Below are 24,608 nucleotides of genomic sequence, written 5' to 3' on the forward strand. Positions count from 1 at the left end.
CTAGAGAGGGGCCCAGTTACTTTGCTTGCACTAGGGCCCATAGGACAGACTGAGATGTCACCCTAGAGTGGGTCCCGGTTACTTTGCTTGCACCAGGGCCCATAGGACAGACTGAGATGTCGCCCTAGAGAGGGTCCCGGTTACTTTGCTTGCACTAGGGCCCATAGGACAGACTGAGATGTCGCCCTAGAGAGGGGCCCGGTTACTTTGCTTGATCTAGGGCCCATATGACAGACTGAGATGTCGCCCTAGAGAGGGGCCCAGTTACTTTGCTTGCACTAGGGCCCATAGGACAGACTGAGATGTCGCCCTAGAGAGGGGCCCGGTTACTTTGCTTGCACTAGGGCCCATAGGACAGACTGAGATGTCGCCCTATAGAGGGGCTCAGTTACTTTGCTTGCTCTAGGGCCCATAGGACAGACTGAGATGTCGCCCTAGAGAGGGGCCCGGTTACTTTGCTTGCACTAGGGCCCATAGGACAGACTGAGATGTCGCCCTAGAGAGGGTCTCGGTTACTTTGCTTGCACTAGGGCCCATAGGACAGACTGAGATGTCGCCCTAGAGAGGGGCCCGGTTACTTTGCTTGCACTAGGGCCCATAGCAACCTGGCTATGCCACTGGGGGAGGTGGCAGATCAGCGTCTGTCACTGTACCAGTTTTTCACTTCTCAGACTTCAGACAAAAGCAAACCTCGTATTTCCACAGCTCTGATGTCGGAGCAGAGTCCCCAAGCGCTGATGGCTTCCAGTGCAAGTTGTAAACAAGTTGATTAACACCATTTTGTGCTGCAAGGCTGCAGCACGGCTGTTCCCGAAGACTTCTCTGGAGTGTTCAGCCTGGCCAGCACATCGGCGAGCACATAAGTAAATGACTGGAGCATCGAGAAATATGACGATATTATAAACATTAGCATTGCAAGGCCTGTTGTCTATCATTTCTCTGGACCGTGCTGAATGTTGTAATATTTGCTCATTTCACAATTTTTTATGCAGTTGAAGTTATGAAGTCTGCTTCTTCTCATAAGTTGGTCTGAGCAGACATTGCACAAAGAGGCCTATTCATCCAGAAATGTTTTTATATGAAAAAAGTCAAGACAGATTTGTTAACCTAGGTTTGTGTATTATTAGCAGGTCCGCTGGAATTATGCTGGAGGGGAGGGCCAAATTATGCAGTACAGTTGGCTACATTATGTGGCAAGAAAAGGCAAATTATGTGCACACGTTTGCGTTTTTGCTTGTGATCAGATCGGCAAGGCATCCGTGAGGAAAAGGAGGATTGGCCATTCCTCCAAAAATAATAAAAATAATACCCCTCGTTTTCCTGCCACAGTATTCAGCAGGTAAAACCTTGTGGAATTTGTGTGGGTAAAATATTCAACATTTCGGATTTTATAGTTCTGAACATGGTTATGTGCAGTATTATCATGTTTTCTGTCTTTCCGTGCCGTGGCTCTCCAAATGAAGCGGCCATACTTTACCCCCTTAAATATTGCACTTGGTGATATGTCTGTTTAACGGTGATTGACACTTGGTCCAACACAATGGGCCTTTTGTAGTGAAGACTTGAATCTGGTCCAGCTAATGAGAAAAGCATGCTAGCGCAGTGATTGGATATGCCTAACATCTCACAGTGCTTTGGGGGCATATTTACAAGCTGGCGCTAAAAAATTATCGCCGCTTTTGGGGCCGTTTTCGGCCGAAAAGCAGCGATAATTTTATCGCCTACTTAGCAAGGCCACGCTAACGCGTGAAACCGTGCTTTAGCGTGGGAATTCCTAACGCCCAGCTTTGCATCTCTAATGAGATGCAAAGTGGGCGTTCCTGACCTAACATGACAGGAGAAATTCCTATCATCAAGCCCCACGCTATGAAGCATAGCGGCAAGAAAAGTAGCGATAACCTGTTATCGCTACTTTCCTTACGCCTGCTTCAGGACTGACTTAGCCACGATGTCCTATGGAAGGAGGATATCATGGCTAAGTTTGTGAGTCCCTATCAGCAAGCTAACGCCCCAATGCGTGAGATTATCGCTGGGTTTCCAGCGATAATCTCACGTTAGGCAGTTAGCGTGAGGATTTTTATCGCTGAGGAGATAAGCGTTGCTAATAGCACGCTATCTCAGCGATAAAAATCCACGTTACCCGGCGATAATTATCCTCACGCTAAGAGCGCTGAGCGATAATTATCGCCGGGTGTTGCGGATATGCCCCTTGATAGTTTATTTATATTTTGTTCTTACCCCCGGATGTAAGTGTGCCTTTGCACTTAACAATGGAATGAGAAAGGCTGAAAGGAAGACTGTTTTCCTGATATTTTAGGCCCTTTGGAAGAAAGTTCCATCAGGAAGGCGCATCATCTGAAAGTGACTTAGTTGCAGCAAAATGTGATTTAAATTGTGGGGATTCAGACCAAGGGACTCTATTGCTTCTGCTATTTTCAGGGCTTGGAAGGTGAGACCTACAAGCCTGGACTCCAGGAGTAGCCAAGAACGTTCTCTGAGATCTGGGGTCCTGTCATCCTATTTTGAACCGCAGGAGGTCTAGCTGCTGAGTGCAGCAGAGTCTTTGGGAGTATAAAAATGTTAAGGTGCTCCTATGAGTAGAGTGAGCGGCCTGAATTGAGCTACAGAAATGGGTTTGAAAAGGCACAACTCTGTCTGACGTGGTGCAAAGCTTGCTTTCTTGCAGAGGTTAACGTTGATCATGAAACCAAGCAGTTTAAACTTTCGGGTAAGTTTAGAAGAAAAGCAATTAATTAGGAGTTTGATAAGCCACTTTGAATCAAAGTTTGGGTGAGTTCTCCGGTAAACTTTGATTGATGAAGATGACCGGGCCACACATTGCTGTTTACCTGCAGTATAAGATGAGCCATGGTGTCAAGGGCAGAGTGATGTTTTCCTGGTAACTTCTTACTCAGTGCAAAAGAATGAGCATTCTCTTAGTGAAAAAGTACCTGTGATCAGGGCAGACTTCCAAATTTACCACCGTGAAGCACTAAGAGAGCTGTAATTCTTTCCAAGTTTTTGTACTAAAAAAGGTATCTTTTTCATCCAGTTTAACTTCGGTTCATGTGGGAGGTGGTATAAAGGGCGTGTGAAGTTGTTAGGTCACGCCTAAGCAGCGCGCATGCGTTGCATAGGAAAAAGACCTTTTGCAATCGACACAGCTTTGCAGGCAAAAACGTGCACGCGTTGCATTGCTTTCAATGGCAACGCGTGCACGTGTGGCGATTCCCTTGTGGGAGCGAGCTGCTGGCACCATATGTTATCAATTATCGCGCCTTGCTGCTCGCTCCTGCAAGGGAAACAGGCTCAGGTCCCCTCCTCTCGCCCCTCCCCCTGCTGCCTCCTCCTTTCTTCGTCAGCGTGAACCACAAGCGGCGTGCACCACACGTTAATTATTTGACTCGGGTCATGAAGCGGCACTGCACTACCTTCTCGTACTCCTGCTTCATGTTTTGTCTCGGGTTGCAATCACTGCGTTTCATGTTTTGTCTCAGATTGCAATAAAAAAGAAAGCTGCCTGAGCGCTGGCCCCAGCAAGAAAACACGCCTATTAATCTTTCTTTTCAGAAATTTCCCTATGCCGCTCCGCCCGTCACTGCCTGTTACTTTAACTAACTCGGCGCCCATTGTCAATATCCCATGCCCTCCCGTCCCCTCTCTCCCCTGCCTGTGGCTGCCTCTTATTTTAGTTGAACAATGTCTTCGGATCAAAGAGTTTATTCAGGTTAATGCAAACTATCTTGATTTATAATCAAGCGTGCGTGGGCAGTATGCGGCACCAATTAAAAACATGAAACCTAATTCAAGAATTTCCCTGTGCAGCTTCAGCCCGTCACTGCTTGTTATTTTAACTACTTAGGCATCGGTCTTCACTTACTATCCCCTGCCGTGCCTATTCTTCTCTCCCCCGCATGTGGCTGCCTCCTTTTTGCAGTTGAACAATGTCAGCGGATGAAAGAGTTTATTCATATTAATGCAAACTATCTTGATTTGTATGGGGCCCCTCTTGTAAAGGAACTCGACGCTCACTCTGCCCCTTGTGTTTTTTAAAAAGTAGACCGGGACCACTTTTAAGTCACCTTCATACAGATGCCAGTCTAGATCCGTGCCAGATATATTCCCGGTGTTCATGAAGGTGCATTTTTGCATGTGCTGTATTTGTTAATCGCAGGCCACCTCGCGGTGGTCTTCGAAGCGCATCGCCTTCTAGGTCGAGGATGGGCTTGAAAAGGGGGCGGGGCTTATAGGTCCTTAGTTTTCATTTCTCTGTGTTTCTAGACACACACCTGCTGCTGCTCCCATTGGCCTGGGAAACATGTTGCCATTAGCCTACTCACAGTGAGATGCTCGCATTTGCATCTTAAGGACTAGCTTTGCCCCCTCACCCAGAGAGCGTTTCAATCCATGAGCAGCTCCAACAAGAAAGGCACAAAGCCGGGAACTACATTTTGTTTCGCATTCCACAACTCTGCCCTTTGGCCCTGGGATACTGAAAGGACATTGGGTTGAGTTGATGATATGTGAGATTTAATGAAGTATCCATAATTTCCCTCGGCCACCACCACATTTTCTGCTTCTTCTCTTAACCTCTGAATTGAGCTGAATCGTAACATTTCATGTCAGTCTAAGGGACACGTTTAGCTCTAAGAATGCCTCACAACTCCCACCTTTACAGTCAACAAACTATACACAATAGCAAACATTAGAAAATAACAAACACATGTTGTATGAGAGCCCGTCATCTGCACAAAACATGTTGCATTGAGAGCAGCGCTTCATGTATGAAAAACACATTGCATGACAGCCCACACAGAAGAAAAGAATATCAACTATTTGTAAGCAGATGCTTATTTTATAGTTTTTTTTAAATATGCTGGGGTCTTTCAGTAACTCTTACTCCCAATACTCCTGTATTTTCGCAAAACCCCACAAACGGCCTTTCAAGTGCCCTGAGCAGTACTCATGCCTGGTAATTTTACCACTCCATTCTGAATTCTGTGATCTTCTGTTTCAATTGCATTTTGAACAGTTCACTATAATTGGTTTCATACATTTTGCCATGTTACTACTCTTCTTTGGGTCTCTGGGTTTCACAATGCCACCATTCCACACTTCTCTAACCTTGGCAGCTTTGCGTTCATCATACCTCTCCATTCTTTCAGTCACTTTCATCTCTTCCTTCTTCTCTTTACATTCATTATCATGATTTTCATCCAACCGCTTTTCCTTTACCCAAGAAGGACATACCTTTGTAATGGGCTTTCTGTTCCTAAAGAGTTCAATCAGTGTAACACTTGTGGTTGAGTGGGCTGTCACTCTATGCAGCCTCACGTTGTTCTTTAACTCCTCAGTCCAACTCATGCCACAAACTAATTTTCTTTGTATCATTTCATTTAATAACTTATTAAATTATTCCACCATTTCTCTAGGGATTACACAAAGCAGTCTTTTTGCATATAATTCCCCTGTCACCCAGAAATGCTTCAGTTTCTCTTGAGATTAGTTGCACCCATTATCTGTTCATATCGTTTTTGTAAGTCCTCCTTGCTAAAGTCAGTTTTTTATATAGCGCAGCTACTCACCCTTACGGGTCTCAAGGCGCTGGGGGCCGTCGTGGAAATTAAGTGAGCTATTGCCCAGAGTCACACGGTGCTGAGCTGAGCTGCCGCCGGAGCCGGGGATCGAACCGTGAACCCTCTGCTCCGAAGTCAGCTGCCCTGGCCGCTGCACCACACCTCTCCTCCAGAAATGTTATAACAAATATCGTTTCTACTGAATTCACTATTGCTGTCTCAGGCCAGTGTGAAAAATATCAATAAACACCATGACACACTGGTTTAAGTTGAATGGGCCCAACTATATCCAAAGCAATCGAGGAATCTCCTGAGCACCTATCAGTGTCCAAAAATTCAAAAGTCCACCAAAAGTTGGTATTTCTTCTTTTCACTTTATTTCTTTATCTTCACATGAGTTCAAACATCTTCGGCAGAACTTGTAGTCAACACGTGTTTCGTCACCCGGTAAATCAACGTTTGACTTCATCAGGGCTACAAAGACAAATTATGATTCTCTTTACTCAAATAACATAGTAATACTGTAAAACATTGCTCTAATATTAACAAGTCCATCCGTGTAGGTGAACATTTCACCAAAGTCCGGGCTTTTGCACCCCGCTTGATTCCCAAACTCATGTCAATATGCAAAGTACACAAACCAATACATGTCTAGTTAAAAGTCAACCAGACATTTAGTATGAGTTTGCGTGGTTAGGCAGAAGCAATGTGTAAGAGCTTTTTTATATACATATGATAGTGATAATAGATAACAAGCATTGGCATCACCAATAGGTCTCGCCTTTGGGACCTTACAAGTATTTAGCTATGCAACAGTTGATGTTGTTGCACGAAGGATATTGTGCTGCATAACTAAATACTTATAAGGCCCCAAAGGCGAGACCTATTGGCTATGCCATTGCTTGTTATTAATTGAGCCTAAAGTTTATGTTGTGCTTGAATATTGAACATCCCCACTTCATAAAGTTTCCTGCTTTGTCCTACACTTTGAGCGTAGTTTCTCCACACACTTGAACACAACTATGTTATAAGGCACTAACCAAATGACAATAACCTTATTTAGAATGTGGCGGACTGGGAACTCTGCACCACTAGTGGAGGAGCAACCTGTGCACAAAACTCTATATCTCTATATAAGGTCCTTACTTTCTTAGTTTGTTCTTTCTTTATCGCATATTTGAGTTCTAGTGTGTGGAGAAACTGCACTGTAAATACCTATTCTGCCTAATTTGCTGTTCCAAAGCTCTGTTTAGAGTCAGGGATGCTGCCATATTTCTGTTAAGCCGGAGGATTCTTTGACCAACAGCGCGAGTGACAATAGCCCATTGGTCAAAGTACCTCAGACTTTCCAATATATTTTTTTCTATTTTGGAAAGATGGCCGGTCCTGCACAGGAAAACAAAACAAGTAACCTCTCCAGCCCCTCCCCGCCCCAACTCCCTATACCCCCACTACGTCAGGGACATACATTTTTTTTTTTTAAAGACAAACTCCCACTTTGATATTTTTTGTTAACACTTATTGTGTTCTTGATCCATTCAAGCAACCTTGGTCGCTACTTGGCCTCTGCGTCATGGGTCGGTGAGCATCATCAGTTACAAAGTCCGTGATTCTCTTCCTGTCTAGCGGAGCTGGTGACATGGTACCTGTACTCATTGATTGGTAAAATCTCACACGCGTAATGTGAATCGTGGTGAGCAGGGATTTCATTGTTCAATGTGACTTATGAATTGATTTCTGAAGGCTGGTCAGTTGCATTGGTGCTCGCTAGCTGTCGTTGGCCTGAACCATGTGCTGTCATCCGGTTCATCTGTTCACAGTCCTGGCTGATGTCATGTATGATTGCATCATACACTTCACGCCACATTCAAAGTCAGGCTCTCTGATGGTTCATTCTCCATGACATGCACGTACCATGATTTTTCGCATGCAGTGTGCTTCGCTTTCAATGTCTGCTGCCATTTGCAACTGTGGTGGAGTTATCTCAATATTCTGTCTTTAAGGTGCACTTTCAATGTGCCAGGCTTGTGAAATGGGGAACCTGTCCTGTGCAATATCTGCACGATACCATGTTCTTGTTGTCTTTCACTTTATCTAGACTGGGTTGTTACCATTTTCCGAACATTGTGCGCTTTCCACTAAATTTTGTTTTCTTTGTGTTTCTGCCAGCGCCTGTTCTTTTTATCTGTGCAATACTTTATTATTGCCTGCACACTCTGGACCTTTTTACGCGCCACAATGAAAATACCTGAGAGTCGACATCGTGACAAGCCTGTCGCGTCGTCGAGTCTCAGGTATTTTCTTCCTGCCTACGGTCCTTTGGGGAAAAAAAGGATCTCAGGCCTATTTCTTTATTATCCAATCTCCTTTTAGGTATTTTACTGATAATCCCCTACATGTTTAATTATTTGATATAGCGAGTACACCGTCGTGTGTATTCTCATGTAGGGAAATCTTGGTTGCTACATTTGTTTTAATTTCTTGTTAGTGATTAGTTTGTGTTTCCTTTCCCAAGTCACTGTTTCCTCACTGCAATATGCGTCTTTATTTGTTTTGTGCAGTAACCTCAATTTGGCATTTACTTAGGCTCCTTCCTACTTGCTAACGCGACTGTACATATTTGAATCCTGTTTTTTGGCTTTTTCAAGGGATTTGTTGTTTAAATAATCATCGTTCAAATTCATGTTCAATGGACCTTCTCTTTCTAATATTGTTCTTGGCAACATTTATGTTTTTGCGCTCGTGATGCGGCTAAGTGGGGATTCTGTCTATTACAGCACAATTCCCTACACCTTGATAGCTTCCTTAAGGTCTTCTTGTCAGTCCATAACCAGTCTGCATTAGAAGTCCAATCCCACACGCCTGAATCCGAAGTCCTTTTCTTAGACGTGTTTTGCGTCCTTATGCGCAACTGTTTCAAGCAATCCTGGATTCTGAGAGTCCAAGTAACTGAAAAGGTGATCGCAACTGACCAATTTCTTTAAACTTCACTTGTTTGGCGGCAAAAAACGTTCTTCTGCCCAAATAAGGCTGGTGGAGCACGTTGAAGATTTGCAACATAAATGAAAAAATAAAGTGCTCCGAAGGGCAAATAGAGATGCCGAAAGTCATAGTCACTCACCACAAGTGCTGGGGATTTCCTTATCTAGCCATTAACAGGAGTTATTATCGCAAATGAGATGGATTATGAGATTATTTCATATGGATACTTAGCTGAAGTCTAGATACCTCAACGAATTACCCAAAAATCGTATGATAGCAAGTCCTTCTGCAAACCTACCCCCCCCCCCCCCATGAGTTACTCCCATGGCCACAATATCTGTAGGGGAGTGGAGGGGACCTGCCTGGGCTGAAATCCACCAAGCTAGTAGAGTCCCATAGGCCACAAAAACAGAAATGAAGATTTAGTGGTTGTGGGAGTAGCAGAGGCTTTTTCCCTTTTCAAAAGTCCCTTAAACTCTATCTCAAAGATGTATTTCTTCAGAGTACCATTCGTCGTTCAAGCCTTGCATGGAGGCGCCGATAGCCCACCACACACACTGCCCTTGTAACAAGGATACTCCGCCTGCTGAGGAGGTTTAACATGCCTCTGCTTACTGATGGCTAATCCCTCAAAACAAACACACCACCTTAGAAACAAGAGATGCTGATGACTCAGAGACCCTCGAGGGATGAGCCGGACATGGAAGCAGATGCGAGGGGATTAACACTTGAGTAATCCCATCACAGAAAGTCTGAGCATTTTACTACAGAGGGCATGGAAAGTTCACCAATCCCATTATCAGTGTTAACGGGAAGCGGAAGTCCAAGGTGCCGGCTAGTGCTCAGCGCGTGGTCGCTGCACCTTCTCTTACTGGTAAATTCTGAGGCTTCGCAATGTACTGGCATCATATTGGTTGAAATCTTAACGCGCGTCTGCTCCTCCTCCCCCCACCCACCTCCGAAGTGGATTTGATACATGTTGATTATGGTAATGAATAAGCACACACATTGGCTACAAGTAACAGGCTTTCCAATCCATGCACATTAAGTTAATAGCTGCAGAATTGCTCCTGTCTTTAATTCCACACAATGCATCTTCCTGTATTACAATTTGTCTGCAACATAGTGAACAGGTGAAGGCAAAGTCTCTCCTGTAGATATCACATAATTTTTAACAGTGTGTTTGAAAATTGTACAAAATGGGTAATATGAAAAACATCTAACTCATTGCAATGCAAACAAAAACAAACAAAATAATGTTTTGATGTAATATGTCGTCAAATTTAAGACATCTAAGAATCTTGGAAGGATTGGGCGGTACATGGCAGCAAGGCACTTTAACAGGGGTCTGCGCATACAGCCAGGCCCACCTGACGACAGGTCACACTGATGGAATACTGTTGGACCTATGTCCCAGGGGTAGCTTGGCTCAGGTCAACAGGCTTACATCTCTACTTGGCCTCTCATGCTTGCATCCTGCCCAGCTCGCAATCTTGCGCAGCCTCACACAAAAAGGACACTACACTGATTGAATTTTACGGTTTACTAGAATCCTTCAACTTTCTTTTCTTTAACGGAGGTACTCAGTTTCCCAAGACAGAGTAAAACATTACATTTGCACTTAAAATGACAATACCATTCCAACGTTACATCTATAAAGCGATTACAGAAACACCCCCTGAGCTTCTCCTCCCGCCCCGAATCAGAAGATCTAGGTTAAATTCCTACAGGGAGTGCTCCGCACCACATCTATAATTTCTACAACTTCAATAGAGAATTTGGTCCTATCTCAAACTCCTCCTTTTAAGTGCTACGCTGGATATTCCCTGTTGCTTGCAATTAAGTGGTGACCTCTAACAGTCTACTTACTATCTAGCCAATAAATCATTACATTTCAACATTGTACATGAACTCAGGCGGTTACCAGTGTGGAGATCGCTTCTCTCAACCCTTATGATGGGTATCTGTATCTTCGCCTCCCCCCTCCCCTCTCAGTGGTCAGTCTCTTGTACAATCAAGTCAGTCTACCCACATTACCAGTCTCGAACCAGGGTCTCTCAGAGACTGTCACTAGGGTTCCTCAAGGCAACACCTGGCCGCAATTGCCCACTCTCTGGTGCCCTCCGGGGTTCTCTTTTCCCCCCACCGCCTCCTTCTTGTGCCCCTCTTACTTTGATCACGAGGGTCCGGTTACAGGGGAATCCGGACTCCCAGCGCCAGCCGAGGAAACCTTGTCATCGGGTGGAGGGCCGTTAATAGACACCCCCCGCTGAAGCGTTGCTCCCTAGGCTTTCCCTCCGGGAGGATCCCCTCCGTTGCTATCTGCCTTCCGTTACGCTCCTCACGGCTGCGGACTCGGCCAGCCAGCCGGGCTCCCCGGGTTGCTTGGGTTCCCAATGCCTGCTGCCTCAGTGCGACGTGTCTCCTGGGGGTGCGGCCACGCTACCGGCATCAGAGAGGGGCGGCGCTGCGGCCCCTCTCACGTGACATGAGTACGCTGGCCTCTTTGCCTTCCGCGTCCCTCTCTCTCCTCAGACGACCTTCCTCACCTGAGCAACGGCGCCGCTCGCTCACCCGCACCTCACAGGGAATCCCTCCACAAACTTCTGTCAGCAGCGAACCACCTCCAGAGGACGACAGGAGCCTCCCGCCTGATTTCTGAGTGAAGACGGTGAACTGTCCTGGTAGGGTCTCGGTGAGAGAATTAGGGGGGGGCCAAATTAAGGGTGCCAATAGTCCTTTTGTGCAGCTAGATTGGAGTTCAGAACCCTTCTATTTCCTGGGAGTGGGCATCGCCCCCTTCAGCTGGAGTTTCAGGGAGGGGGGGGGTCGATCACCAGCTGATCCTGGGCCACTTCCAAGGAGTGTGGCCACCGGTAAATCTCCAGATAGCACTGTCCACCGGTTCTCCGACTGTGTCCAGGGCCCGGTCACAAGGTTAGGGGTGATGTCACCTGGTTTGGAAGTTTGTGCAGGTCCGCAAACCTGTCTGTTCCCTTTCAGGCACAACCACCTCCTCGCACAGGTGCCTTCCTCCTGATTGCCACGCAGTCCACTCTAACCTAAAATGGCTGCCCTCCTGCCACCTCTATTTATCACCTTGGGCCTGACTTGCCAGAAGGGCCCAGAAGGTTCCGGAACCTCTCATGGCAAGTCATGGCCCAGGTGTCAAAGTGACAGTTGGAGCCACCATTTTGCGCATCTCACCTTCCCCATCTATTCTCCTCAGAGGAGCACCTTGCGTCTTTCCCTCAAGTGATGAGGAAGAGGCGCCCAGAACCTCTACATCAGCACCTAAAAAAGTTTGGTAGACAGAAAAAATGAGAAGGTGAAAAGGGACAGAAAATAATAAAATGAGGAGGGAACTGCCAAAGGGCTGACAGGTCTAACAAATACATATTACATTTTCTCATTTCAGAATAGAACTAGTTCTAATGGTATTGCCAGGGAAGAACTTAGTACTAGCTCCTCTCTTTCCTGAGTGTCTCTTCATCATACTTTCGCCAGACTGTAGAGCACACCCAATGTGCCCAAAATGTGTGCACTACTTCTCTGGTGATGAGCAGATCCCTATCAATTTGGCAAAAGAGAGTGGCACATTAGTCTTACAATCTTAATGTTGGTTCTTGATACACAACGAGGCTGTCATCATTCACAATAGATAATTGTCTTCCATTCTTAGTATTAGTATTCAGGTCTGTCTGTTGTGTTTCAATGACATCTCGTGATAGAGAAATGTTACTTATGTGAATGTAAAATAATAGTGAGGGTTGGAAAACACACGGGGGCTCGAGTAAAACACAGACCTACAGTACAAAGCAAAACATATCACTTCCAAAGCAATGAAACAAAGGTTTATCCTTAACAATCGCTCACGTGACTTCTCTATACTTACCTTTTCATGTTTTGTCTGTGTTTTGGAGCTTTCAGAAAACAATTACTTTGCTTGATACTTAGTTGATTTGTAGATATTGTTAAAAACATTTTTTTTTTAATTTAAATTCTTGGGCCAATCCCTTGCCCAAGCTTCCATCACTTTCTGGAATCAGTGTTTGACAGTGTGGCCCACATTTTCATCCAAAGTGCTCTATGGCTCTTGAAAATTACATTTAGCATCCCATTGCCATCACTAGATTTGTTAAATCCCCGTGCACTACATTATAACCATCAATTTTCTTTCTGTGCTTCCCTTTGATGTTACAGAATGAAACTCCCACCTCTCAAGTCATCCTAGAGGTGACCTCCGAAAATCGGATCTCCCCTTTGCCTCGTCAAAGTCCATCCCTCAAGTCAGATTGTAGACAGCCGGGAACCCGCGGAGAGTCAGAGGCTGATGGTACAGCTTCCCTCGCATCCAGTGCAAATGGACAGCCCCGGGAGTATTATTCGACAGAGGAGCGGCTCAAGGAAAAACTAAGGCAGCTACAGCTGCAGAACTCCCTGGGCAAGAACAACTTCCCTAAAACAAGCATGCAACCACTGGATCCTTCCTGCTTGCTGACCCCTCCCAATACGCCGTCAAACATGGACCTAGAGTGCAACGACTCTGCACAGAACAATGACGGCGGCAAAGCTGGGCCGGATTTTAGAAGAGAGACCCTTAATGGAACCAAAATGAAAACCACAGAAACCAACACAGAGATCAGGGCCACAGAAGGTATGAAAATTCATTGTCCCAGAACATTCATTGGCTTACTCTATGTTGAAGGGATGTGCAACAATAGAGGCAGATGGGTTAATGCAAACATGCAACTCTTTCCTACTAGGGCACGGGTTACTGCTATCACTGTGAGGTTTGACTAACTTCTCATATTTTTTAAAGTGGGACTGAAGTCCTGTTCCTATCCATGTCTCCAGTCACCCCACTCAACCCTCTGCTGTCAATCAGAGGAGGACTCTTGATTTCCCGTATTGTGCATTTTTCTTTGTGTCATTGTTGCCCATATTAGCCCGTGCTGTGACAGTGATTGTATTTGTAAAGAAACATCTGAAAGACCACTTTGTCTTTTTTTTAAAATTACTTTATAGTTTCTTTATGCTCCAAATCGAGGAACAACGTTTTAGAAGGGTATCAGGATGATATACTGAGGGTGCTGTATGGGTGAGGACTGTTAGTGGTTTATTTGGGGTAATCTAAATGGAGGCAGTCCCTCTCTGGACCATGGAGTAAAACCTTTTTATCATAGGAGACAATTTGACATTTTAGCATTATATATTTAGCACATGTGGGTACAATCATGAACCCTGGAGGCGAGAGGAAATATTTAAAGTGTAAGTTTATAGTACTTACTTCTTTTTTTGAACACCTGCTTTGCACCCTCAGGGAACTCACCAATACCCTTCGATTACCCTACCCCGGCTTCTTCCAGCCTTAGCTCAGACACGGAGGACTTCTGTTACGTTTTTGTAGTGGAGTTGGAAAAAGGGCCTATCGGACTCGGCATGGGACTTATTGATGGTTTGGTAAGTAGATTTGATAACAACACACATTTCTGTTTAGTAAGAAGTAGCTTTTCCGAAAGACTTTTTATGCTGAGTGATCAGACATTTTAGGTTATCTATCATTTATCGCTTACCACACAAACAATTCAGGTCAGTAAACTGATCGTATTCTTCGGTCTGGCATTGCTCACGGCTGGGCTTTTATGTCTCAAAGGGTGGATTGCAAAAGATGGAGACATAATATACACTTCCTCAAGATCCACACTTACGTGTGAAAAAGGAGAGACTGAAATCTTTAATGGGAACCGCAGCATACTGTCTCCCTATCTAGAATTTACTTTACAAAAAGATATCCTACCACCCCTTCTTCCGGGTTCCAATATAGCTTTGACATCCTGCCCTCGAGAGAAGCATTTATGGTTAGGTTATGGACCCTCACACCCCCTACTGGTGCCATGCTTCATCATCGGGTCGCACCCTGGTCCCTAAACACCAGGGTGGACTCAGCCATATCCCAGGAAGCTGGTTGAATATTATTCTTAGTTCTAAAGGGGAATTGAAAGATTAAAACTACCTAATGGAAACCAGTTTTCTCCTTATTTCAGGTGCCACTGGTATTTTTAAAACCTATTTATCTGGTGTTCTTAGGGGGCGGGGGCTACTACCTCTGCACCCTAGCAATGTCTGAACATGTTTCAGCTCTTTCAAACAGACTTACAAAAGTACCCAGGCTTTTATCAGGACTACTCCTCCCTAATGTCCCACATTTCTCTAACCAGAATTGCTGCTGCCCATTCTATTCTGTCAGGTCAGTCAGCAGTTCTATGTTGTAACATAACATGTATAAAGTGCACATTCACCCAGAAGGGTATCTTGGTGCTGAATAACAGATGTTTATTGTTACCCAACTCAATGGTACTCATTTTATCGACCTCAGATGGATGATAGGCTGAGTGGACCCACCGGGATTAGAACCTGTGACCCTTAGGTCAATCACAAGACCCTACAGTGTACGAATTAGTCCACTAAGCCACCAGAGCCGGCATAACATAACATAGACATACATACAACATGCAATAATGTTTCAAACAGGCCTACTAGCCTGTCCCCAGCTGGAAAAGCATATATTAGTGCCTGCTTTCTTCAGGTTTGAAAATGTGCTAGAAACAAAGAAGAAATCATTAATGTCACCCACTCTCAGTTGTAGAGTCCGGTAATGGTTACACAAAGACAAAACAATGCACAGAGAATGCTAATTCACACTGTTGCATGCATTTCAATGTAACGGAACCTCTATCAAAAGCCCCTTGCATTTTCACGAACAAACAAAACTCAGGTAGACATGTACGGTATTCAAACGTGATAAAGTGATGCAATTCCAAAATCACACATCACCGTAAATGTGATATTTGTGAAATCACACACCTTTTGTGCAGCATACTCTAAGATCTGAGATCTTACCCTCACTGGTGTGTAGTAACATTATATACAGGTTGGTGGGGCACGTCCCTATTGTGACACTCTAATGGAATTGAGGTTGAAAATGAGTCCCCTTATTCCCCCTCCCTCTTAGTCACGTAGGTCAGGATAGTCTCAATGGGATGTATGACTTTACAAAAAAATGTAATTACCACGCATATCCCTTTACAACGAAAATGGTAAGTATATATCAGGTAAGTGAAATCCTAAACATTATATATACACACACCATTATCAACCACTAAACTCATCTACCCCCTAAACCCTAAAATACCCTTATCACATCCCTAAACCCTAAAATACCCTTACCAACCCCTAAACTCTAAAAAACACCCTTACCACCCAATACCCTACCCCACCCCTAAACCCTAAAATCACCCTTACTACCCAATACCCTCACCCACCCTTAAACCCTAAAAATACCCCTACCACCCAATACCCCTACCCACCTCTAAACCCTAAAAATACCCTTACCACTCAATACCCCTACCCAACCCTAAACCCTAAAACACCCTTATCACCCAATACCATTACCCACTCCGAAACCCTAAAAATTTCTTTATCATCCAATACCCCTACCCGTCAGTGCCTGAAGAGGGATGGCTTACTTGCCCTTTCTATGTGTATGTTTCTTTGCGCTGCAAATTCTGCTACCCAGACCCAAACAAGCATTGGCATAGCCAATAGGTCTCGCCTTTGGAACCTTATAAGTGTTTAGCTATGCAACAGTTGATGTTGTTGCACCAAGGATATTGTGCTGCATAGTTAAATACTTATAAGGTCCCAAAAGCGAGACCTATTGGCTATGCCAATGCTTGTTTAGACTTCTCACATAGTCCTCAGAATTGAGAAGATCCCGCCACACTCCTGTTATTATCTCTTCTGTTCTGCTCTACTATTCTGCTTGTTTTTTCTATTCTCTGATGACAAAGCTACGTATTGCTATGCTCTGTCGTTATGCTCTTGTGGTGTATTTTTGTGTTGTTATTTTATGTTTGTTCAGTTGTTATATTATTGTATTTTTTGCAGTTGTTTTGTGTGTACTGTTCTACTATTGAGTTCTGTTTGCCCTTGTTGTGTTTCATTGCTATGCTCTTTCTCTGTTGAATTGCTGTGTCAGTTTATGTTGTAGTTTCAATTGTGTTTAGTGTTTTTGTGTGGCATTGTTGTGAATTACTTATTGTGGTGTGATAGTGTTGCATTTTGCGTGGTAGTGTGTTGTGTTGTTTTTTCCACTGCTATTATTTTGTGCTGCACTATTGGGTTCCATTTTTTCTTGCTTTAAGTTGTTGTTGTCTTATGTTGTTAGGTATTCTTTTGTGGTTGTTTTGTAATCTATTGTGTTCTGTTATATTGTCACTGTGTGTTATTTTTGGTTGATCTGCTGTTAATGGGTTCTGCTTGGTTAAGATGTTAATTCATGTAAAGACTTTGCCAAAGCTGCTACCTTTCTTGACAAATGCAGCACGCCCCATTAACTGTCAAGTGAAAAACGATAACCATTGCTAACAAGGGTCACACGCTTCTACTGTTTCATCTCCAAGGAGAGACGATGTGTCCTCGAGCTTCCGACCCTTGAACTGGCGAATCACAAACTCAGCTAAATTCCAAAGATTTGGGGGAAATCATTCCATCTCCTTGTGTCTAAAAATGAGTAACTAGTCTCTTTAGTTTGTTAAACGAACTAATGCCTCTAGAGGCAGATTTGTGCTCCAATCTGCACTGCGTAATTTGAACCGTTGGTTGCGGGTGTGGGGTCTATTGGTGCCCTTATGGGGGTGAGCCAAACTTATTTTTAATAGACATACTTTAACCCAGAGGAAGAAATCATCAAAGGGGAAAGAAGTAGGACAACAAAGGCGGGAACAAACGTGGTGAAGTAAGAGAAGAAAGCAGCCAGAGACCAAAAGGAACCTGGAAGAGTGCAGGCTGGGAAAGCATAAAGGCTGGATGAAAGAGGCAAAAAAAAATAAGGGAGGGGGTAGGGCACGTCGCGCACACTAAGGCGGAGAGAGGCACGCAGGCTGGCAAATGGTGTGCACTTTCGCGGCCACTTTGATGTTCTCAGTGGCCGCGCGGCTCACTGAGAGCATCAAAGCGGCCGCGAAAGTGATAACACAGACTGACAAATGGTGCACGCGCCCAGCGCACATGCACTGTAGCTGGAGGCCTGAAAAAATCCACTAGTTAGCACTTCCAAAACCTGCTTACTAAAACTCTCACCAGAGCAGCGCTGGCTCAGGCAAGACCTAAAAAGGACAGCACAGCATGCACCAACGCTACTCTGACATGAACTCTCTCTCTCACTGTGTCCCTGAGGCCATTACTGCTCAGTTTCAGATCTGGCTATCAAACAAAGCTGAATCATGAACACCTAGAGCTCAGCGGGATGTCGGTAGCCTCCGTATATCCAGGGAGAATACCGCTCACAGAAAGAATTTACTGAGTAAGGACTCCAGGCTCATCTGCCATGGGGAACTCCTCCGGGATGCACACTCCTTATTAGAACAGCATACCATTTGTTGCCAAAAAGAACTCAAAAAGTAAGTTTCTTCATCACTCCATGATCAAACTGGGTTTACCCTGACACTTCTAGCTATATAATGAAGGGTGGTTCTTTCTCCTTTCAATTTGGATGCCATGTGTATTAAGAGAGGGACCCAGAGGAAAGGGAAGTTTCTACCTGGGTTCTCATTTTCAGTACTCCATTGTGCGATGCAACAATATCACACGTGTTAAATACTGATATTGCCTGCTGTGGATTTTACCAGGTGGGATATTACGGCATCATTCGAAGTGCCAGAATGGGGTATATTGTGTCATCTCCAGATTACTGCATGTTTTCGACTTTCAATTCAAATTTTGCCAGGTTTTTCCAGACTATACTTGTCACGTGAAAAACGAAGATGTATGATACTTTCCCTAAAATTCAAAGACGTTCGATATCTAGGGCACACAAAAAGCGGCCCTTTGTGTTGCGCAATTTCAGATGACATGAACAGAAGATAATGTATCTTTTTGCAGAAGTGATGTCTCAAGAGGGGGGGTGCCATACCAGATGTTCAGGAGAGCCGCTGACTTTGCAAATCATTAATATTTAAATTCATTGAATGCAAATGTATGCACAAAATATCAGGCATCGCACGAGCCCATGGGGACTAACATTTGACAGCTCAGTTTTACATGCTGGGCACAGACGCGGACTGTTGTCTACAATTGGGGGAATACTACACAGGCAAAATAAGGCCTGTTTCTTTAGTTAAGCGTCAACGTCAATAAGATATCAGTATCAGGGCTTCGTGCACATACTTTTTGCTCTGCCTAGAGCTTTTCACTACTTGTCAATCTTTTTCAACAAATGAAGAGTACAGAAAGTGTACCTTTATGCTGCGGCCCTTAGTCTTAATCCTTTGATTCTTTCTAATTTGAAGAATGTAACCGACTGCCTCCTTTGTCAAGGTCTTGTTATTGGGAGGCGTCAACTGTAGGGATTCGCAGAGGTTGAGCAGGGACCAGGAGATGGGATCGGGAGGTAGAAGGGACCAGGAAAGTAAACAAGGGATGGGCCATGCATGGTATCAACGGCGTGTTGCCGAAAGTTGACATCTTGTCGCCATCTTTTTAGTGTCCGCACTAGAATGTGGCTGCACTCACAACTTGATTATAAGAGATAGCCTAAATTATTACTAGAGTATATAAATGACGTTAACCCCTCCAGTGCCCATGACGAGCTGGACTCGTCATGGAGCACAGTCGCGCTGTGCCCATGACGAGTCCAGCTCGTCATGAGGCATTCCCTGGAGAATCCCTCTGGTGCGGGCACCAGAGGGATTCCCTTTAATTAAAAATAGCCTCGGGAGCTGGGGAAGAGCTTCCCCAGCTCCCGAGGCGCCCCCCCTTTCACTGTAATGACGATTGTCGCGCACGTCGCGCCAACGTCATTACAGTGAAAGTGAAACAGAAATGAGCCAAGAGGCTCATTTCAGTTTCACTTTCTACGTGCTCAGGCGGCTATCTCAGCCCCCTGAGCACGTAGAAATACGGGAGAGGTATCGTTGGAAAGGGGAGAATCTCCCCTTTCCAATGGTACCCCTTCCCAGTGGATCCCTGCTTGGGGATCGCCACATGAGGGCGATCCCCAAGCAGGGATCCACCCACTAGACACCAGGGAGGGGGGAGCGGCCCCTTGGGCAAGGGCCTTTGCTCCCCACTGGTTATTTTGGTGCAATTTAGTCTTTTTGCCCCCCCTGGGGGGCAGATGGGGGCATCAGCCCCCAATCTGCCCCCCCCAGGGGGGCAAAAAGCCCACTAGACACCAAGGAATTAAAAAAAAAAAAAATAGGGGTGGGGGCTGCCCAAAACGGGCAAGCCAATGCCCCCACCCACCCCCCAATTACTACAGTCTTTCTGCCCCCCCCCCCAGGGGGCAGATGGGGCATTGGCCCCTAACCTGCCCCTTCGGGGGGGCAGAAAGCACACTAAATACCAGGGATTAGTTTTTCGGTTTTTTTTAGGGTGGGGGCTGCCCGCAACGGGCACGCCAATGCCCCCACCCACCCGCCAACATTACAGCCTTTCTGCCCCCCCTTGGGGGCAGATGGGGCATCGGCCCCCAATCTGCCCCCCCCGGGGTGGCAAAAAGCCCACTAGACACCAGGGAATAATAAAAAAAAAAAAAATAGAGGTGGGGGCTGCCCAAAACGGGCAGGCCCATGCCCCCCCCAATTACTACAGTCTTTCTGCCCCCCGGGGGGCAGATGGGGCATTGGCCCCTAATCTGCCCCTTCGGGGGGGGGCAGAAAGCCCACTAAATACCAGGGATTCATTTTTAGTTTTTTTTAGGGTGGGGGCTGCCCGAAACGGGCACGCCAATGCCCCATTACAGCCTTTCTGCCCCCCCTTGGGGGCAGATGGGGCATTGGCCCCTAACCTGCCCCTTCGGGGGGGAGCGGAAAGCCCACTTGACGCAAGGGATTTTTTTCGCGCAACTTTAGGGTGATGGATTTTATTTGGGGTGGAGGCTGCCCGAAACGGGCACGCCAATGCCCCCATCCCCCGCCACCATTACAGCCTTTCTGCCCCCCCTCCCGGGGGGCAGATGGGGCAGTAGCCCCCAATCTCCCCCCCCCCCTCCCGCCCAGAGGGGCAGAAAGCCCACTATCCACCAGGGATTTTTTTGCGCAATTGTTTTTAGGGTGTGGGCTGCCCGAAACGGGCACGCCAATGCCTCCACCCTCCCCCCCCACAAAAATGACAGTCTTTCTGCCCCCCAGGAGGCAGATGGGAGCTGTAGCCCCCAATCTGGCCCCCCCTGGGGGGCGCAGAAAGCCCACTAGAAACCATGGATTTTTTTGTTTTATTAGTGTAGGGGTAGGGGCTCCCCAAAATGGGCATGACAATACACCCACCCCACCCCCAGAGAAACTCCAGTCTTTCCGCCCCCCCTTTTTTTTGGGGGGGGGGGCTGCCCAAAATGGTCATACCAATGCCCCCACCCCCACAAAAAATATCCACAGTCTTTCTGCCCCTTTAGGGGCATATCGGGATGAAACCCCCTTCCCCGATTCCCCCCCAGGGCGGCAGAAAGCCCACTGGGCTCCGGCTTTTTTTTAGCAATGTGCATACCTGTGGATTTTGGGCCCTAGCGCAGTTGGCACGTAGGCAAACCTAGCAAACCTGTACATTTTTTAAAACTAGACACCGAGGGGATTCCAGGATGGGGTGACATGACTGGCTCTCACCAGTTTCTGTTACCCAGAATCCATTGCAAACCTAAAAATGTGTCCAAAATAACAAATTTTCCTCACATTTCTGTGGTGTAAAGTTCTGGAATCTGCGTGGGTCCACAAAATTCCACCCACCCCGCGTTCCCCAAAGTCTTCCGAGAAAAATGGTACCTCACTTGCGTGGGTAGGCCTAGTGCCCGCGTCAGGCAAGGGCCTAAAACCAATTGAGGAGACATCAAAATGACCTATCACAAAACAACCTGGTTTTGCAAAGGGGGTCCCATGAGTTTTTGGCCCCGGGCTTGGCGGCTATCTAGGTAAACCTACCAAACCTAGACACCCGGGGGATTCCACGGAGGTATGGCTTGCGTGGATCCTCCTACGTTTCCTTACCCAGAATGCCCTACAATCCTCAAATTTAGCTGAAAAAAATCACAAATTCCCCACCACCCAGCGTTCCCCCGGGTCTCCCGATAAAAATGGGGCCTCACTCGTGTGGGAGGCCTAAGGACCCGCCACGGGCAAGGTCCAAAACGTAGTGAGGTGCACTACGTTTAGGACCCTTGCCTGTTGAGGTGCACTACGTTTTGGACCCTTGCCTGTCGCGGGTACTTGGGCCTCCCATAGTTAAATACTTATAAGGTCCCAAAAGCGAGACCTATTGGCTATGCCAATGCTTGTTTAGACTTCTCACATAGTCCTCAGAATTGAGAAGATCCCGCCACACTCCTGTTATTATCTCTTCTGTTCTGCTCTACTATTCTGCTTGTTTTTTCTATTCTCTGATGACAAAGCTACGTATTGCTATGCTCTGTCGTTATGCTCTTGTGGTGTATTTTTGTGTTGTTATTTTATGTTTGTTCAGTTGTTATATTATTGTATTTTTTGCAGTTGTTTTGTGTGTACTGTTCTACTATTGAGTTCTGTTTGCCCTTGTTGTGTTTCATTGCTATGCTCTTTCTCTGTTGAATTGCTGTGTCAGTTTATGTTGTAGTTTCAATTGTGTTTAGTGTTTTTGTGTGGCATTGTTGTGAATTACTTATTGTGGTGTGATAGTGTTGCATTTTGCGTGGTAGTGTGTTGTGTTGTTTTTTCCACTGCTATTATTTTGTGCTGCACTATTGGGTTCCATTTTTTCTTGCTTTAAGTTGTTGTTGTCTTATGTTGTTAGGTATTCTTTTGTGGTTGTTTTGTAATCTATTGTGTTCTGTTATATTGTCACTGTGTGTTATTTTTGGTTGATCTGCTGTTAATGGGTTCTGCTTGGTTAAGATGTTAATTCATGTAAAGACTTTGCCAAAGCTGCTACCTTTCTTGACAAATGCAGCACGCCCCATTAACTGTCAAGTGAAAAACGATAACCATTGCTAACAAGGGTCACACGCTTCTACTGTTTCATCTCCAAGGAGAGACGATGTGTCCTCGAGCTTCCGACCCTTGAACTGGCGAATCACAAACTCAGCTAAATTCCAAAGATTTGGGGGAAATCATTCCATCTCCTTGTGTCTAAAAATGAGTAACTAGTCTCTTTAGTTTGTTAAACGAACTAATGCCTCTAGAGGCAGATTTGTGCTCCAATCTGCACTGCGTAATTTGAACCGTTGGTTGCGGGTGTGGGGTCTATTGGTGCCCTTATGGGGGTGAGCCAAACTTATTTTTAATGGACATACTTTAACCCAGAGGAAGAAATCATCAAAGGGGAAAGAAGTAGGACAACAAAGGCGGGAACAAACGTGGTGAAGTAAGAGAAGAAAGCAGCCAGAGACCAAAAGGAACCTGGAAGAGTGCAGGCTGGGAAAGCATAAAGGCTGGATGAAAGAGGCAAAGAAAAATAAGGGAGGGGGTAGGGCACGTCGCGCACACTAAGGCGGAGAGAGGCACGCAGGCTGGCAAATGGTGTGCACTTTCGCGGCCCCTTTGATGTTCTCAGTGGCCGCGCGGCTCACTGAGAGCATCAAAGCGGCCGCGAAAGTGATAACACAGACTGACAAATGGTGCACGCGCCCAGCGCACATGCACTGTAGCTGGAGGCCTGAAAAAATCCACTAGTTAGCACTTCCAAAACCTGCTTACTAAAACTCTCACCAGAGCAGCGCTGGCTCAGGCAAGACCTAAAAAGGACAGCACAGCATGCACCAACGCTACTCTGACATGAACTCTCTCTCTCACTGTGTCCCTGAGGCCATTACTGCTCAGTTTCAGATCTGGCTATCAAACAAAGCTGAATCATGAACACCTAGAGCTCAGCGGGATGTCGGTAGCCTCCGTATATCCAGGGAGAATACCGCTCACAGAAAGAATTTACTGAGTAAGGACTCCAGGCTCATCTGCCATGGGGAACTCCTCCGGGATGCACACTCCTTATTAGAACAGCATACCATTTGTTGCCAAAAAGGACTCAAAAAGTAAGTTTCTTCATCACTCCATGATCAAACTGGGTTTACCCTGACACTTCTAGCTATATAATGAAGGGTGGTTCTTTCTCCTTTCAATTTGGATGCCATGTGTATTAAGAGAGGGACCCAGAGGAAAGGGAAGTTTCTACCTGGGTTCTCATTTTCAGTACTCCATTGTGCGATGCAACAATATCACACGTGTTAAATACTGATATTGCCTGCTGTGGATTTTACCAGGTGGGATATTACGGCATCATTCGAAGTGCCAGAATGGGGTATATTGTGTCATCTCCAGATTACTGCATGTTTTCGACTTTCAATTCAAATTTTGCCAGGTTTTTCCAGACTATACTTGTCACGTGAAAAACGAAGATGTATGATACTTTCCCTAAAATTCAAAGACGTTCGATATCTAGGGCACACAAAAAGCGGCCCTTTGTGTTGCGCAATTTCAGATGACATGAACAGAAGATAATGTATCTTTTTGCAGAAGTGATGTCTCAAGAGGGGGGGTGCCATACCAGATGTTCAGGAGAGCCGCTGACTTTGCAAATCATTAATATTTAAATTCATTGAATGCAAATGTATGCACAAAATATCAGGCATCGCACGAGCCCATGGGGACTAACATTTGACAGCTCAGTTTTACATGCTGGGCACAGACGCGGACTGTTGTCTACAATTGGGAGAATACTACACAGGCAAAATAAGGCCTGTTTCGTGTGGGAGGCCTAAGGACCCGCCACGGGCAAGGTCCAAAACGTAGTGAGGTGCACTACGTTTAGGACCCTTGCCTGTTGAGGCGCACTACGTTTTGGACCCTTGCCTGTCGCGGGTACTTGGGCCTCCCACACGAGTGAGGCACCGTTTTTATTGGGAGACCCGGGGGAATCCTGGGTGGTAGGAAATTTGTGTCAGCCCGGTGATGCCACAACTTTCCCACACAAAAATGTGTGAAAAAGGTGATTTTTTCAGCTAAATTTGAGGTTTGCAGGGCATTCTGGGTA

At 45.7% G+C, this 24,608-nt stretch overlaps 1 protein-coding gene across 2 annotated transcripts in view; it reads left to right on the top strand.

The window, feature by feature from the left end:
* Positions 1-24,608, top strand: part of RADIL (Rap associating with DIL domain) — a 448,013-nt gene that overhangs the window by 401,249 nt on the left and 22,156 nt on the right. For both annotated transcript variants that reach the window (XM_085629184.1, XM_085629183.1), the window contains exons 12-13: positions 12,762-13,215; positions 13,882-14,021. In XM_085629184.1, coding sequence (XP_085485310.1) covers positions 12,762-13,215; positions 13,882-14,021 — 594 coding nt within the window. The remainder of the gene's footprint in view (positions 1-12,761; positions 13,216-13,881; positions 14,022-24,608) is intronic.

The sequence above is a fragment of the Triturus cristatus genome, chromosome 10 (assembly GCF_964204655.1).
Source record: "Triturus cristatus chromosome 10, aTriCri1.1, whole genome shotgun sequence".
Classification (NCBI taxonomy): Eukaryota; Metazoa; Chordata; class Amphibia; order Caudata; family Salamandridae; genus Triturus; species Triturus cristatus.